At 42.3% G+C, this 16,410-nt stretch overlaps 1 protein-coding gene across 7 annotated transcripts in view; it reads right to left on the bottom strand.

The window, feature by feature from the left end:
* Positions 1-2,024: 2,024 nt before the first annotated feature.
* Positions 2,025-16,410, bottom strand: part of ATXN7L1 (ataxin 7 like 1) — a 76,885-nt gene continuing 62,499 nt past the window's right edge. For 5 of the 7 annotated variants that reach the window (XM_081023555.1, XM_081023557.1, XM_081023558.1 and 2 more), the window contains 7 exons: positions 15,996-16,078; positions 14,279-14,535; positions 12,732-12,924; positions 9,060-9,181; positions 5,897-6,842; positions 5,055-5,129; positions 2,025-4,622 (listed from right to left, as the gene is read on the bottom strand). In XM_081023555.1, the coding sequence (XP_080879681.1) occupies positions 4,581-4,622; positions 5,055-5,129; positions 5,897-6,842; positions 9,060-9,181; positions 12,732-12,924; positions 14,279-14,535; positions 15,996-16,078 (1,718 nt within the window). In that variant the 3' untranslated portion in view covers positions 2,025-4,580. The other 2 variants (XM_081023556.1, XM_081023554.1) reach the window with 2 other exon arrangements.

The raw sequence follows: 16,410 nt of genomic DNA, 5'->3' as shown, positions 1-16,410 counted from the left end.
TTCTAATACATCTAATACATTGTGTACATACATGTACACAAGCAACAAGCCCCTTACAGGAACCAATTAAGAGTGTGTGTCTCTTAATCTCAAGGTTGTGGATGAGGCAAAAGATCAATGGGGCAAAAGATTAATACACTGCAGAGGGTTGGACTAGATGATCCTTGTCCTCCCTTCGAACTCTACAATTCTATGATTTTATTTTAGGATCCTTCTAGGAGTTTGTGGGAACTGCATTTTATGAGCTAACCTGAGTTGCTTCCCCTTGTTGGCTGCTCAGTCACACAGAATCCTGTTAAGTCTGGCTGGATTGTTGCTAGGGTTTTCCAACAACTCTTTGCAAGGGCTCTGAGCTGCAGACATATTGCAGTGGTCCACTATCAACACAAGGAGCTTACAGCGGTTTGCAGCATTTTCTGTGATTTCTTCTATGCCTTCGTCTGGAAGTCTAGAGCACTCTGAAACAGCTGCAGCCCCAATCAAACTGAAGACCAGCCAGAGAGAACTTGAGAACTGGTTTGTCTTCCTGGGCTGTTCCTGTCGACATCCCCCGTTGCTGAGGACTGTGATTTTGCATTTTCCCTGATGAAGAGCAAGTAAACAACTGTTTAATTATTTGTTTGTTGAAAAATTGGGCTGGGGGGTTGCTACAGGCCTGGGTAGAAAGAGGGGAAAGCAAAGGCTGGAGAAATAAAAAGGAGTGGTGTCAAGATATAGGTGGCCCAGCTAAAGACCGTGGCAGATCATGAATAGTGCAGTATGGATAATTATCTGGTGAAGATTGGGAGCCAGTGGCCAAGTTGGTCTGAGAGGGTGCCTTGTGTAAAAGGTTGCACAGGTAAGTTTTTAAAGGTGGCCAAACTCTGCAGTCAGAAGTACAGCCATAGGAGCTTTGGGGTGCAGAGAGAGTTTAGTTTGTTTCATTTCATAAAATTAATACACTGGTTTAAAAAACACAAACACAAGGCTCCCCCAAACCTCAAAGCGATTTACAAGAGAGGATTTGCCACAATAGCTGAACTGGGTTGTGAGAATAATTGGCTGGCATGGAAATGGGGGGGGGGGGGAATTTGGCCTGCAGTAAAAGTCTCTTAGAGGCTGACTCTTGAGTCTTTGGAAAGACTGCAGCATGTAAATATCAGTATTTCCTTGGGTTCAAAGGTTGTCTTTAATAAAGCAATTATCTTAGTTTAAAGCAGGCAAGTCCAAAGTCTGTTTGAGGGGCCTGACCGGGCCCCTGTGGCAGTTTATTTCCTGGGGTAAAATCCTAAAAAACCCATCAACAAGGGGTGGGGATGAAAAAAAGCTCAAGAACTTCAATCCTAAAAAAAGGCCAACAACTTTGGTTGGTCTTTTGGTCGGCCCTCACGGCCCTTCACTTCATCAAATCTGGCCCTCTTTGAAAAAAGTTTGGACACCACTGGTTTAAATTCCAGCACTCCTCTCCAGCCAAGTGTCTCTAAAGATGGTTGGCTAAGAACAAGGTATATATAGCTTTTGCTTTCTTTGGGTTACTGTTTTCTTGAGTCTGTGCGATGGCAGGAGGAACATTGTGTGTGTTCCCTTCTTCAAAATGGAGCAGGTCCTAAATTTAAGGATGTAGACTAGAGCAGCACTCTTGACTAAGGTGTCTCACCACGAAGAGACCAAAACGCTTGATTGTTGAATGTACCACTGGTTCCTGAGCTTGAAATTCTCCATCTTGGGGCCAGAACCATCTGAACAAGCTATGAATTGTGGACTCCCCATACCCCAACCCGCCTATCCCAGCAGCAGCCGCCACCGCCTCTTAAGTAGGAAGGAGTGGGGATGAAAATCCCCACAGAAACCTCCTTCTTCATGTGGGTTGGACCTTGGTGGATCAATGGTGACATTTTAGAGTGAACCCCAATCCTAAGTGATTGCCTTGTATTTACAACAGTGACAAAATGAGGTAACAGAATCACTGGTTGACGCTGCATGAAACAGAAAAAAGTTTCCCAAAGTTAACTTTCCTTCAAAAGCTAATAAAAACACTTCACCTATTTCTTACAAACATATAAATTATTTTATTTACAAAGCCATGTTACAAAAAATAATAATAATAATAAAGCAAAAACAAAATGTAACCCCAAAACAAAAAAAATACAATCGCTCACTAGAGAATATCTCCAGGCCTGGTGTTGAACTGTGGCAGTATCAGTCAGATACATGTTTGTTCTTTTTTCAAAACTGTAAGCCATAAAGTTTTATTATTTACACCTTACTTCCGACACAATTTTCACAAGCATGGAATGGGCTCTTTCTGATACTGCTAATACATAAAAGGTGCAGAACGAAGAATGAAAATACTTAGTGTTACAAAATATGGGTTTGTAGAAAAGAAACTTGACTGTACACATATGGCATTTTCTTTTAGAATGATTGGACATGCTTTCTTCAAAAGTCTTCTGGAAAAAGATTCTAAAATCTGTAGTAGGAAAGCACAATACAGGAGGTGCAAAGTCATTTCTGTGCAACAGTTAATATTCCCCATGACTGACCAGCTATGCAAAACCCACAGAGTTTTGTTAAAGTGCCATGGGCCAACAGCATAACAAAATATAAGGTGTAAATAGAAAATTTTCTTTTTTTCAAACAATAGTTCACTGAGAATCAGCAGTAATAGAATATGCTGTATAAACTATTCTCTACAAAGGTTGATCAGCACTATGTACAATTGTTAACATTGATACAAAAGAAGGCATACAAGTTATCCAAGTCGCTTTTGTTTTTTTAATATGGCTGAAGGGCCTATGCATTGCGTATGTGTAACAACCAAAGCTGCTGAGCCTCTATTGCTGGAAACGAATCACAAAGTCTTCAGGCAAAGGTGGGAGGAAGGAAAAAGGAAAAGCTACTGTTGAATGAATGCTACACTAATAATACATTATAGGCTGGTCCAGTTCAAATCCTTTTTAAAAAAAAAACAAAACACCTGCATTTCACTTTTCAGGCTGGACATTTTAGCACGTATAAAATCAATTGGTGATTTTTAAAAAAAATGCAGGGGATAAAAAAGGTATGAGGTTTTTACTTGGTTTCCAAAATGCTTTCAGACCGATGCCACTGAAAATAAAAGGATACATACATAAGCAGCAAAGAACACTCCCCAGTCCAGCTTCTTACATAACAGATGCACGTGAAGAGCTAAGGAATTCTTAACACGACTGAATTGCTCCTTCGGTCACTGAGTGACATTAATTCGCAGAAGCAGCCACTGAATCTCGCCACCCCTGTTTCCCCTCTAAAAGTAAAAAACAGCAGTTCACTTATCAGATGGTGTTTTCTTACTGAGATTTTAAAACTCCTGCAGTTATACAACACAAAATAAATTAGTTTTTTTTATATTAAAAAAGAAGTCAACAAGGCTCTGTTCCTACAACTGAAGACAAAAATTGTGCAAAAATAACAAAGATATGTACACTTTTTTTCAGTCTGAAGAAATGTACAATAAAACCATAACTCAAAAGTACATGAAAAATATAAGCATTGCTTAAAACTTTCCTAAGTTTCATATTGTTCATGAAACTGTTCCTGTCACTTCCCAAATATAGCATAACATAAATTACAAAATTAACACTATAAAATTTTACTTTAAGAATATCTTCTAATTTCCCCCCAAAGGGCCTGGCCATGTTTACAATTGTTAAACATTGTATAAGCTTTAAAAATTTCCTTAAGCCTTCCACCCCCCAAAAGTAAACGGCTTCCTGCCCCCTTGAGATGTAAATAAACCAGCATTTAAGTGCACTTTTAACACTGTAGAAATAAAAATTAACTGCTCTGTAGTAATTTTGCAGTACCCTAGTATTATTAAGTTCCTGATTTCAAAATCTACCTTTATTTTTTTTAAAAGCAGTAATTCCTGTAAAACATTGTCAGTGCAATTCTAACTGATACAAATTCAGTATGCTCAGCTCCTGTCTTTTCAAAGAACAAATTGTTTCATTAAGGAAAACAGTAGTATAGATTCTTTGTGGCCCTCCATCTACAAGTGAGGAAATTGTCACATGGCGCTCCTATTAATCTCACTGGGAACAAATTGAATAAACCCTTCAGTACATTGAGCAGATTAGGAATACCATAATCAACAAGAGGTGCTGCACACTGAAATCTCTGAACAACGTCAGTTAAACTTCTGGCCACACAGTTGTTAGATACTGCTGAGAAATGCACTAGGACAATAATAAATAATAAATACAGAAGTTACTGTAAATTTTAAACAATGAAGGGGTGTTTTAAATATAATATAACCACACATTGCATTATTTCGGAATGTTCACTGCTGTCATTTGTTGCAAGAAACAAAAAGGGGGAAATGCAACAATTTGCTTTTAAAAGCTTGAATCCGAATCAAACCAGATTGGACAGATCAGAGGCCGATGTATACTGAAGAACTGAAATATGCCACAGTTTTATGTAGATTTAAAAACATTTGTTTTTTTAAAAAAACCACAAAAATATTAAGTAAATTTTATCTGCAGGAGACAGAAAATAAAATAATAAACCAGAGTAGGGCTGCTAAGACGAGAGAGATTATAGGCTGGTTGCTTTCCTTGTTATGGAAGAGTCCTTATTCTACCAGTCCGGTTTAACGTCTTCTGGAAGAAAGATAAGAGTTGATTGAAAACAATGCAACATTTTGCTACACTACAAGAACTTAATTAACTACAAACCCCCAAATTCGGGATACCCTCCAAAGTGGTGCCAAAGTTTTGCAGTCCTTTTGCAGCCCGAACCCCACATTTTGCAGCAACCCACTAAACTGAGTAATTCATGCTCAAACCAGAGGTCCTAGGTATCACCCCCAAACCCAACATACTTCCAGTTTACAGAACCTTCCCGACAGTTGGCTAGGCAGAATTCTGACTTGCCAGACTGAGATGAGTGGCTTTTCAGAAGCCTGCATTAAATCATTACAGTACTTACTATAATGCAATAAACGTGTGCAGCTTCGGTAGTTTATATTAAAATCACTGGTCAACAAACTAGTTATATAACCACTTCAGGAAAATTTGTAAACTGCAACTCACTTGTTTGTTGTGCACTGGGTTCGGTGTACTTGAAGGACTGGACTGAGACAAAGCTACACTGCTATTTTTTCCAATCTGTAAGGTACAAACAGTATTCAGAAGGCAAGATGCAGAAACCATATAGAACTGCCATAAAAGCAAGCGTACTCTCAAAATCTTTTGCAAACTTTTTCAGCAGGGGGCCGGTCCACTGTCCCTCATACCTTGTGGGGAGCTGGACAATATTTTTTGGGGAGGAATGAACGAATTCTATGCCCCAGGAATAACCCAGAGATGCATTTTAAATAAAAGCACACATTCTACTCATGTAAAAACACCAGGCAGACCCCACAAATAACCCAGAGATGTATTTCAAATAAAAGGACACATTCTACTCATGTAAAAACATGCTGATTCCCAGACCACCCGCGGGCCGGATTTAGAAGGCGGTTGGGCTGGATCCGGCCCCCAGGCCTTAGTTTGCTTACCCATTATTTAACTCCCTATTAACATACTCTCATTTAAAAGCAATATGGAACATGTGGCTCTCATTTTCAATAATGTATCATGCAGATGTCAGGCTATCCTGGGAAATGTTTGCGGCTGACCGTTGAGTAACCGTGGTATAAGAAACCAGGAAGTTGCCTCTGTAGCCAGAACGGGAGATGCAACCTTTGTTCAACCTCATTGCTCACTCACAGGCCAACGGAGGCTGGCTGGAGTTGTGCATTACATTTGGGCAGGAGGCTGATTGGGTGCTGCCGCAGCGGTTAACCTCTGTGGGCATCCTAATACATCCGCCAGACTGCTTTGCCCCTGCCAAGTCACGGAAACAAGACCCGACAGACTCGTGAAACCCTTACCTGCCGAGAGATGGAGCTGTTTGGAGTATCTGGCACCGTAGGAATAAGGTTGGCAGTGCTCTTTTTGTGAACGCTATTCATACCAGGCATTTTAGTGATTTTACAGGCTTTGCTACTAGAACTAGAGTTTTTGCGTTTCTTCCCTTCCGATTTGTCAAAGCAAAGGGGGAGAGAGGACACGGCGTTGTGTGCTGTTAGGGAGTGGTCCCCTGAATGGTGGAGGAGGGAGGGCACAGACAAACCGGAAGAGTCAATACTGCTTACTACGATGCTCATGTGTTTCACAGAGTCTGCTGAGCTACTTGATAACGAAGTCCGTCCTCCTGAGGGCTCCGATTTGGCACTGAGTGGGGTTGTTCCATTGTTTGCATTGTGCACAGACAGACTGTTATAGGAAGATGTGGCCTGATAAGAGTTCAAGGTCAAGCTGGGGTTCAAGACGCAGTTCTTTTTGTGAGACCCTGAAAAGGAAGAGGAGGGAGACGAGGAAGTCTGCAAAGATAGAGAGGAAGAAGAAGAGGGCGGCCTTTTCTTTTTGTTGCTAGAAGACTCATCACCGCGGCACGAGAGATCTCTGACTTTTGAGGATTTGCTGGTTTTCGTTTTGGATGGCTTGTGGGATGGGGGAGGGATAACCGCTGGCACAGGTGACATGGCCGACGGGGTCTTAAATGTCGAGTCTATAATACTCAGGCTGGCAGCCACGTGAGGGAACGCCGTAGTGTGCGACATAATGGAATTTGTATCCGATGCAGTCACAAAAGCCGCGTTGGACAACATGGCAGAAGTCATCAAGTAGGAAGAAGGTATTCTTGAACTGATGGGCGCCGAAGGAATATACACTGCACTAGGATTGCTGAAAGGTTGCAAAACCGATGCTGGAAAAGGGGTAGAGATATGTGCTGCTGGAGAGGGCATCGGACTATCCACCGCAGGAGGGATTTTCCTGTAACAGGAAAGAAAAATAAATACTTTGAGGTTCGGGCACCTCTTAACTCAGCTTCTCTACAAGGACTGAGCAAAAAACACATACACACAAATATGATTTATTGGATAGTTTTAATTTACCAGTTCCAATTCATTACATTTTGGGATTTATTTCCAGATTCTTTCAACTGGGCCTCCTCTTACTTCACACTGGACTGAGGGTATATGCCACTCAATCACGTATGCTCTCCCACCTTCCCCGCCCAGCCGTCTTATGTGAAATTTCCTTCCATTCTTTTCTACTTACCAGTTAATCAGGAACGCTCCTAAACTTACTTTGATCAACTGAGTTTAATCTGGGTTCTCAAAAAGAAGTAACACCACAGTTGTGCTGGTAGTACTCAAATCATATACATAACTGGGCCTGATCCACTCAAGTGTCAGAGTAGGTTTCCTAAGCGGTTAAGTCCTATTTCTCCCATTCTCCTGCCAACACCAGGAGACACTGCAGGGGATAGGAGATGTTGTTCATGCCTCCCCCAGCCACGTTCAGCCCTCCCTCCCTCTGCCAGGCAAGTTCCTTGAATTCACCAGACAATCTATTCCAATCCAAATAACTTCAAATATAGAAGGACTACCATAAACATTAACAACCAATTAGTATTGGGATGTGCAAAGTTAACAGAAGACTATGTATCAAGTCTGACCCCCAAAGTTCCAACTATTGTACCTCATTATTATTATTATAGGGACGCGGGTGGCACTGTGGGTAAAAGCCTCAGCGCCTAGGACTTGCCGATCGAAAGGTCGGCGGTTCGAATCCCCGCGGCGGGGTGCGCTCCCGTCGCTCGGTCCCAGCGCCTGCCAACCTAGCAGTTCGAAAGCACCCCCGGGTGCAAGTAGATAAATAGGGACCGCTTACTAGCGGGAAGGTAAACGGCGTTCCGTGTGCTGCGCTGGCTCGCCAGATGCAGCTTGTCACGCTGGCCACATGACCCGGAAGTGTCTGCGGACAGCGCTGGCTCCCGGCCTCTAGAGTGAGATGAGCGCACAACCCTGGAGTCTGTCAAGACTGGCCCGTACGGGCAGGGGTACCTTTACCTTTACCTTATTATTATTATTATCATTATTATTTATTGAATTTATATACCGTCCTATACCCGGAGGTCTCAGGGCGGTCATCAATAAATTACCACTAAAGAACAAGTGAGCAATGTTCCTTCAGGCAAATATTACAAGTGGCAACATCCAAGTTCAAGACAGTGCAAATGGCAATCACAGCCCCAATCTTCGGAGGTTCGCAGAGTTTGCTTTTAATGGCCCGGGCCCTGTGCGGGTCACACAGTGAACGAGGAAGAGGCACAAGATCTTCCGGCAGTTTTCTATCCTATGGTCACAGTGGAGGCTTCATTTAACCATCAAGACAAATAGCCTCTGAGAGCCCTTATGAATTGGTATAAATCCCTTTAAAGCCATCTCTGCCAGTGGATATCACCACAGATTGTGGCAATGACACTGAATACATTGTACAGAATACTACTCTTTTTGGGGGGGGGGGCTGCCCTGAATCTGTCAGGCCAATCAAGCTAGTTGAGTTGAGTATAGAACTTCTCTTGATCCACTTCTGAATCCTATCCATAACGGTATAAACCTGTTATGTCTCTCATTCACATTTTTTCCTGGTTAAAACAAAGCAAAACTGAACAAACATTCTAACCTTTCCCCATGAAGAAGGTCCTCTAAACCTCTCGATTGTTTCTGCACCTTTTCTACCTCTACAGTTGTGTGTTTTTTTAGTTTAGTTAGAATCGAGTATATTCACTTCCAGAGTTAACACTAAATACATTAATTCTAGTAAATGAACTACCATAGCCGCTAGACTCTAGAGGGCCGTGAAAATTTGTGTCCCGGGATTTTTAGACTCCTCTATCCATGCACTATCTGAAACCAAAGGGGCCATAGGAGCCAACTTCTAGGGACCAAGCTCCCTTCAGCCCCTCCCCCAAAATAATGTATTTGAGGGGGCTGGCCCCCCAAAGTTGATGGGCATTGCCATTCAAAATGGGTGCATGCACTGTGTGTTGTGATCAATTATATGCAGCACGGAGCTTACCTGCTCCCCCCTTAAAAAAACCCTTTGAGGTGACAGATGTGAAATACATTGGCGTTATTTTCTGCTCTCATACCCCACTCTTAGACCTGTAGGATAACATGAAAGCAGAAGCTGTTTACTTACCTCCACATCTGTGAGTTTAAGTGTCTTTCCACCATGGAATTCAGTGCTAGTCGAAAACGATCCCATCTTCTATCAAACACATAGTAACCTCTTCCCATCAAATGACTTCCAAATGAACAAAACTGGAAAGGATAAAGGGGAAAAGATATAGGGATCTTGCAAAAATCAAAGGATGCTGCTGATCAATACATTGACTACAGAAGTTTAAAAATGCTATCTGTTTGAGTCTAGTGAAAATAATTGCATTAGTAAATACCTATGGATTTCTCCTTTTACCCCAAATCTTGATTTCATTTTCAGGTGATTTGGATGTATATCACTTCTGGTATTTGTAACTAACATCCCTAAATTTACGCTGCCGTAAAAAAAAAATATTGCGGTCTCTGGCTTGCTGTGCATGCATCCTCTAGTAAGATGCAAGTCATCACAAAACACAACATGGGAGAAGCCACAAATTGCATTAACATTTGCATTTGCAAAAGCTACAGCCTTAAATACTATAATTTTAGAGGATGTTATTAGCTTTGTATTAGCTATTATCTTACTTTCACTCCTAGGTCATCTACCTGGTAAAAAAGTATAATCTACTATTAGATTAAATGAGACAAGGAATTTCACACAAATATGCTAAAACAAAAGATATTCATGAAATCAGAAGAGCTTCAGGGTATACTATAGGGAGCCAAGATTGCAAATTAGTTAAGGATCTTTGGACTTAACTGTGAAATCATTCTTCTAAATCAGGCATAGGCAAACTCAGCCTTCCAGATGTTTTGGGACTACAACTCCCATCATCCCTAGCTAACAGGATCAGTGGTCAGGGATGATGGCAGTTGTAGTCCCAAAACATCTGGAGGGCCAAGTTTGCCTATGCCTCTTCTAAATACAGTGGTACCTCGCAAGACGAATGCCTCGCAAGACAAAAAACTCGCTAGACGAAAGGGTTTTTTGTTTTTTGAGCTGCTTCGCAAGACGATTTTCCCTATGGGCTTGCTTCGCAAGACGGAAACGTCTTGCAAGTTTGTTTCCTTTTTCTTAACACCGTTAATACAGTTGCGACTTGACTTCGAGGAGCAACTCATAGAACGCGGTGTGGTAGCCTTTTTTGAGGTTTTTAAAGACTTTGGTGATTTTTGAAGCTTTTCCAAAACTTTCCCGACACCGCGCTTCGCAAGACGAAAAAAATCGCAAGACGACAAAACTCGCGGAACGAATTAATTTCGTCTTGCGAGGCACCACTGTATATCTAAAGATGACCTCAGGTGGGACTAGAGTTCCACCTAGTGGTTGAAGTCAGGAAGTGCTGTTCATTTGCAGAAGCTTCTGGGTATCAATTGAACCATATGGCCGGTTCTTTTATGACAAGCCATACAGAGAACAGAACACAAGAGCAGTGGCAATAAGGCAAAAGACATACACCGCTGCTCCTGGCTCCTCTTTCCTCCAACCCAGTGGGAGAGATGGGCATCAGATGGGAACGCTGAAATCTCCTGAGGCACATTCATGATCCCAAACCATCCTCAAGCTGGGAGGCGCAGGGGTCATTTGCATCTACATTAACCACAGAGGCCAAAACACAGCCTTCTGGTTTGGCAAGAGAGCTGTGTGCATCATTTAAGGAAGCACAGGTAATTTCCCCTCTGCTTTTCCCTAATTGCTGCAAAACACTTTGCTTGGAGCTAAACAAGAAGTCTGGGGCACGACAGGTCTGCTGGAGACAGAGAAGGAAGAACGACTGGGGGCACAATCTTCACAAAGGAAAGGGCTTCTGTGGAGCAGGAAAAAGATGAAAATGGACACAGGTGACAAGGGCTCTTTTATTATTACCACTTAAAGGCAAAAGGTAGGAATGGGAAAACGGGGAGACCTCAGGAACTAGCCTAGGGAATGGACAGACAAACTGATATGAGAGTGAGAGAGAGAGAGAGAGAGAGAGAGAGAGAGAGAGAGAGAGAGAGAGTTTACTGGAAAATAGGCATCTAGATGGGCTCCATGGAAAACATACACACAAACCAAGAAGGGAACAAAAATACACCTAAATTGAAGGAAGGAGGTAAAGTGTGCACGCAACAACCACTCAAGGTGAAACCAGAAACAGAACTGGTCACAGAGTGAATTGAGATCCAGGAGCTTCTGCAAATGAACAGCAATTTCTGCCTTCAGTCACTAGGTGGACCTCAAGTCTCACCTGAGGCCATCTTACATTCGGTTGTTTTTCAATATTAATGAGTTTCCTTCTAGCTGAAACATAAATCTATGTCCCTACTAAGGACAGAAGCAATTAGATCTGCACGTTCACAGCTTGTGGTCTCTTTCATTCAACATGACTGACTGATCTGCAGCAATGCAACGGTACAGTTGTGTAGACTGATGTTGGCATACAAAGTTTGAGCAACGTTGGGCAGGGCAGCTTACCAACTTGGGAGACCTCGGATCAGGGATGGAGAACCTGAGAACCTCCAACATTGTTGAGTTCCAGCTCCCATCAGCCCAGACAATATGGTCAGCTGTGAGGGGTGATGGGACACCAGCACCATCTGGAGGGCCCCAGGTTCCTCACTCACCCTTGCCTTCGATTATGAATTACAAAGTACCGTATTTTTCGCTCTATAGGACGCACTTTTCCCCCTCCAAAAATTAAGCGGAAATGTGTGTGCGTCCTATAGAGCGAATGCAGGCTGCACGGCTAAGCCTAAAGCCAGAACAGGAAGATGGAGCGCTGCGCAGAGCTCCGTCTCGCTGTTCTAGCTTGGGGTTAGCTGCGCAAAGCCTCCGCAGGGCAGTGGGGTGCCTTCACCCCGCTGCTCTGCGGAGGCTTCAAAGGCTGCGCTCCGGGGGCTTCAGGCAGCTATCCGCAAGCCTTCGGAGCACAGCAGGAGTTCCCGCGGCGCTCGGAAGGCTTGCGGATAGCAGCTTGAAGCCTGGAGAGCGAGAGGGGTCGGTGCACACCGATCCCTCTTGCTCTCCAGGCTTCGCTTCGCTGGAGAGGCGCTGCACAGCTTTCCCTCTCTGCGCAGCGCCCCTTCAGCGAAGCAGGAGGAGAAATGGAAGGGGCTCCGTTTCTCCTGCCGCTTCGCTGAAGGGGCGCTGAGCAGAGAGGGGGAGATTTTTTTTCCCCTGTTCTCCCCTCCTATGGTCCGGTGCGTCCTATAGAGTGAAAAATACAATAAATGAGGACATGCCATGGAAGAGTTGGGTGGAGAAAGTCAGTACGAAGAGAGAGGGCTACTTCTGGAAAAGAACCCAGCACAGGTCTTTTAGCCTGGGGAGTATTTTCACTTTCCAACAGCCTTGCCTCTGCACTTTGGTGAATAGCTGGGGTGGGGTGCTCAAACAAACCAAGGTTACTCCAGGATCTTAGGTTTGGGTGTAATGACAAACCATGGTACCAAGCCACAATTCATAAGCCAAGCAATCACAAGTTCAAATGGTGGCTTGTTAAAATGTAAACCATGGTTACTTGCTCAGAGCAGGTTCAAATGTTTAGGCAAATCATACTTAGGTTAAGCAAACCATGGTTTAGCATCACATGCAAACACAGCCAGTTTGTTAATAAGATGTGTCTTTATATAACACACATGCTTTCAGCAATGAGGTACTTCTTTCGTAAGTGTATACAGCCAGTCACAAATGTCAGCAATGAAGAGGGTTACTGGAGATAAAAAGACATACCCCAAGAGGTCGAGGATGGTGTCCGGAATAGTGACAGTCTAACTTCTCAGATTCTTCGGATCCCTCCACTTCGCCCTCGTCACTAGATAATCTGCTAGGCAGATCTCCTCCCATAGAAGGCAGAGGCAGTTCTGGAGCATAACCACCATGGTTTGAAGAACTAGTGCTATTTATGCTGTTTGCAGAGGAAGGCCTAAGAGGGTAAAATGACCAACACAAAGTTCAAACTCCACAACTACCTTCCTAGCTAAAAGGAAACTTGCAGTAGGATACCGCAACACATACTTACTCCAGAGTAAATGTCACCATGCTCAATAAAACTTATTACATCCTAAGCGTGTTTACGATGGAAGCCTTAGACAACTAACTCACAACTTACACACATTTATCTTGTGTGCATTCAGCTTTAGACACTTTGCAAAAAAAAATAAAAAACGGGGGCTGGGCTTACAGGAAAAAAGACGTTGGCAATCCCACCCACCACTGAACCCAATGTGTTTTGACTACACACAATTTGGCTTTCTGCGCTGTCTCCTGAACATAACCCCCACTAAGTTGAGAGTCACCTGTACTACAAACACATTAAGTAAGCAGTAAGTCCTGCCATCCTAGCAGTTCGAAAGCACCTCAAAGTGCAAGTAGATAAATAGGTACCGCTCCGGCGGGAAGGTAAACGGCGTTCCTGTGCGCTGCTCTGGTTTGCCAGAAGCGGCTTATTCATGATGGCCACATGACCCGGAAAAACTGTCTGCAGACAAACATCGGCTCCCTCGGCCAGTAAAGCGAGATGAGCGCCGCAACCCCAGAGTCGTAGGCGACTGGACCTAATGGTCAGGGGTCCCTTTACCTTTACCTAAGTCCCTCTGAATTCTTTGTTCCTGACTTCTGAATAAATGTGCATAGGATTGAGCTCTGTGTGTGTTTCAATAAACTATGCACATAAAAACCTTTTACAAAAATCCATCTTTATATGGTTCAAAATGCCATTAGTACTGAAACATTAAATGCATTACTGCTAGACAGAAAGTCTGGATCGGAAAATAGACATTTCCTACAGAAAAGGAGAAGATACAAAATGCTGCGCCATTCAATGCCCCCACTACACAGAAAGCACAGAAGCTTTTGAAGTATAGTAGATTTACTACGACATTTATATCAGAAATTTAGAAGGGCTTGAAATCTGCAGGGACTTTTATCAGGAACTGAATTGCAGAATTCTGAATGAAATTCTGAATGAAACCCGATCATTTCCTACTTCATTAAAAAGGTGCAACTTTCAAGCCCTGATTGTGGAAAGTTGGAAAACAAGTTCCTGGTTTTTGCTAGAGTCTGAATAGAGACTATCCCCCAGTCTCTGAAATTTTGCACTGCTCATGAGGGACACACACACACACACACACACACACACACACAAAAATAAATATGATTTCCATAATTTATCCACGGCACTGAATTTGAGCTTGCTCATATCATAATTTGGCATTTCCCTGGGCCCACTACTTCCTGTGGAAATACTCACTGAATGCCAGAATCCTGTGCCTACTTACCTAGGAAATGCTGAATTGGGCAGTCTTGATTTTGCAGGCGACGTTCCTTTGGGTTCTTGCCCGGAGTTCACTGATGTTCCCGACAGAGCGTCTTGGACTAGCACAGGCTGGGGCTGATGAGTTTCCCTTATACATTGCGGATGCTCCTTGTCTTTTGCTACTTCTTTTTCCCGCGATCGAGCTTTGTGTTCAGCTAAGAGAATGTCAAACTGTTTTTTACGGCCTGGAACTGCTCGCCGGTGATTAAGTGAATGAGTCTAAAAAATAGGGTAGTTGAAAATTTTGGGGGGTGTAAATATAAAAATCAATTAAAATATTAATCTAGGAGATAGCTAGAAATATTTGACTGATCATTGATTTTATGACAAGATGAAACAGTTCTTCTATACAGGTTAGTTCACCTGTTCATGGAGGCACATACAGTTTAATGAAACATTATTTTGGTGATAAGAAAACTTTCCATGAAAACACTCTACACATTAGTAGCATAACCAGAGCATTGTGGTTTTAAAAAATGGGGGTGTGAATATAAAAACAGAATATATTAATCCAGGAAATAGCATAAGTTCCATGATGTTATTGTGTAAATTAATTGCAAACCAGACCTGGAAATTGCATTCTCTGTACCTTCAACATAAATGTTCAATAGCTTTTCATCTACAAGTTTATTTATTATTTATGTCATAAAATTTATACACCAGTTTAAAAAAAATCCTCAAAGCAGTTCACAAAGAGAATAAAACCAAACCAAAAAAATAAGAACAACTCTTTAATTCATTCAAAACAAAGTTGCAGGAATAATTTCCTTTCGTTTTTAAATTAATGGGTAAAAAACCGGTGTTCCTGTCTTTACAAAAGGCAATATATCCTAAAGACAAGGGTGCTCAGTTTGGGTGGAGAGGGTCAATCAGTCAAAAATAAGACCTCAATTTTCTTTACTCTGAAAAGGGAGCTGCAATACTGAAGTTACTCAGCTGCACCCTGACTTTTCCACATTTCTTAAAAGGGAAGGCAAATATTACTATTCTCCCCTACCCCTTTGTAATCTGTTAAATTATGGCCTTAAAAGGATTTTCCTTAGCTAAGGGAGTAAGTTGTCATATATGACAAACAGCTCAGGTACGTCTGTGTGCTTCAACCCTTTAATTGGAAACCACCAAATGGGATATTCCTGGTCAGATAACGTTGGTCTGGGCTTTGGAGGCCTGAGTTTGGGAGCTCCTGCGATGAGACAAGCTCCTTTCTGCCCTCCCCAGGACTGAGAAGAGACAGGGAAATGCTTACTCTACTTAAAGGGATTTTTGTTTGGTTCCTCTTGCTGTCCCTCCTTGCACTCCAATGCCTGAAACCTGCCATTAAATGCCTTGTCAGCCTCCCTTACTCCTCCAGCCATCAACACTTCATCCAGCAAACACCTGTGTCCTCAAAGCATCAAGTGCTTAACCCCTATGCATTAGCTACGAAAAGAAAAAAAGATAAAGCCTATCCATAAATGAGGACTGCACTACTGCATAACTATTGTTTTCATTCATTCATTCATTCATTCATTCATTTTTGGCAATGAATAACCACGGTGCACAAATCACCCTATTGATTTAATATGGGGTCGCTCTTGGCTATTTAAAAATACACGACGTATCAGAATGACCTTTATACATTAGTAAAAATGTCAGTCACGGCAAAGCATTATATATATTTAAATTAACAAGAAAACTACCTTGCAGGTGAGTGATCTTGTGCAGGGTTTCTTTGTCTCAGGATCCAATACTCCACAATGTTTATTTGGGTCAAACTCTCTTTCTGTTTGAAAATAATAATTATAATAAAGTGAGAAGATTTTCTCCCTTTTTTTTAAATAAAAAAACCTTAACATGTTTAAAGTGACATGAAACAAAAACTAAATACACTTTAATGGTGCAGATGAGAATAAATATATAAAGATATTGTACTTTTCCTTAACACATTCTGATTTTTAGCATACCTACATCAAGGTATGATGCTTGCAGACAACAGATTCACAGACACACAAGTTCATTCTCACACAGAAACTTAGCAAGATTCCTATCTAGTTAGTAACAAAGCTATTTTCTCTGTTCTGCTCTGCTTCTTGAACTGAAGCTTGAAAACGACCC

Source organism: Podarcis pityusensis (assembly GCF_964106645.2).
Source record: "Podarcis pityusensis genome assembly, chromosome: 10".
Taxonomy (NCBI): Eukaryota; Metazoa; Chordata; class Lepidosauria; order Squamata; family Lacertidae; genus Podarcis; species Podarcis pityusensis.
This window is presented reverse-complemented; position numbering and strand designations above follow the sequence as displayed.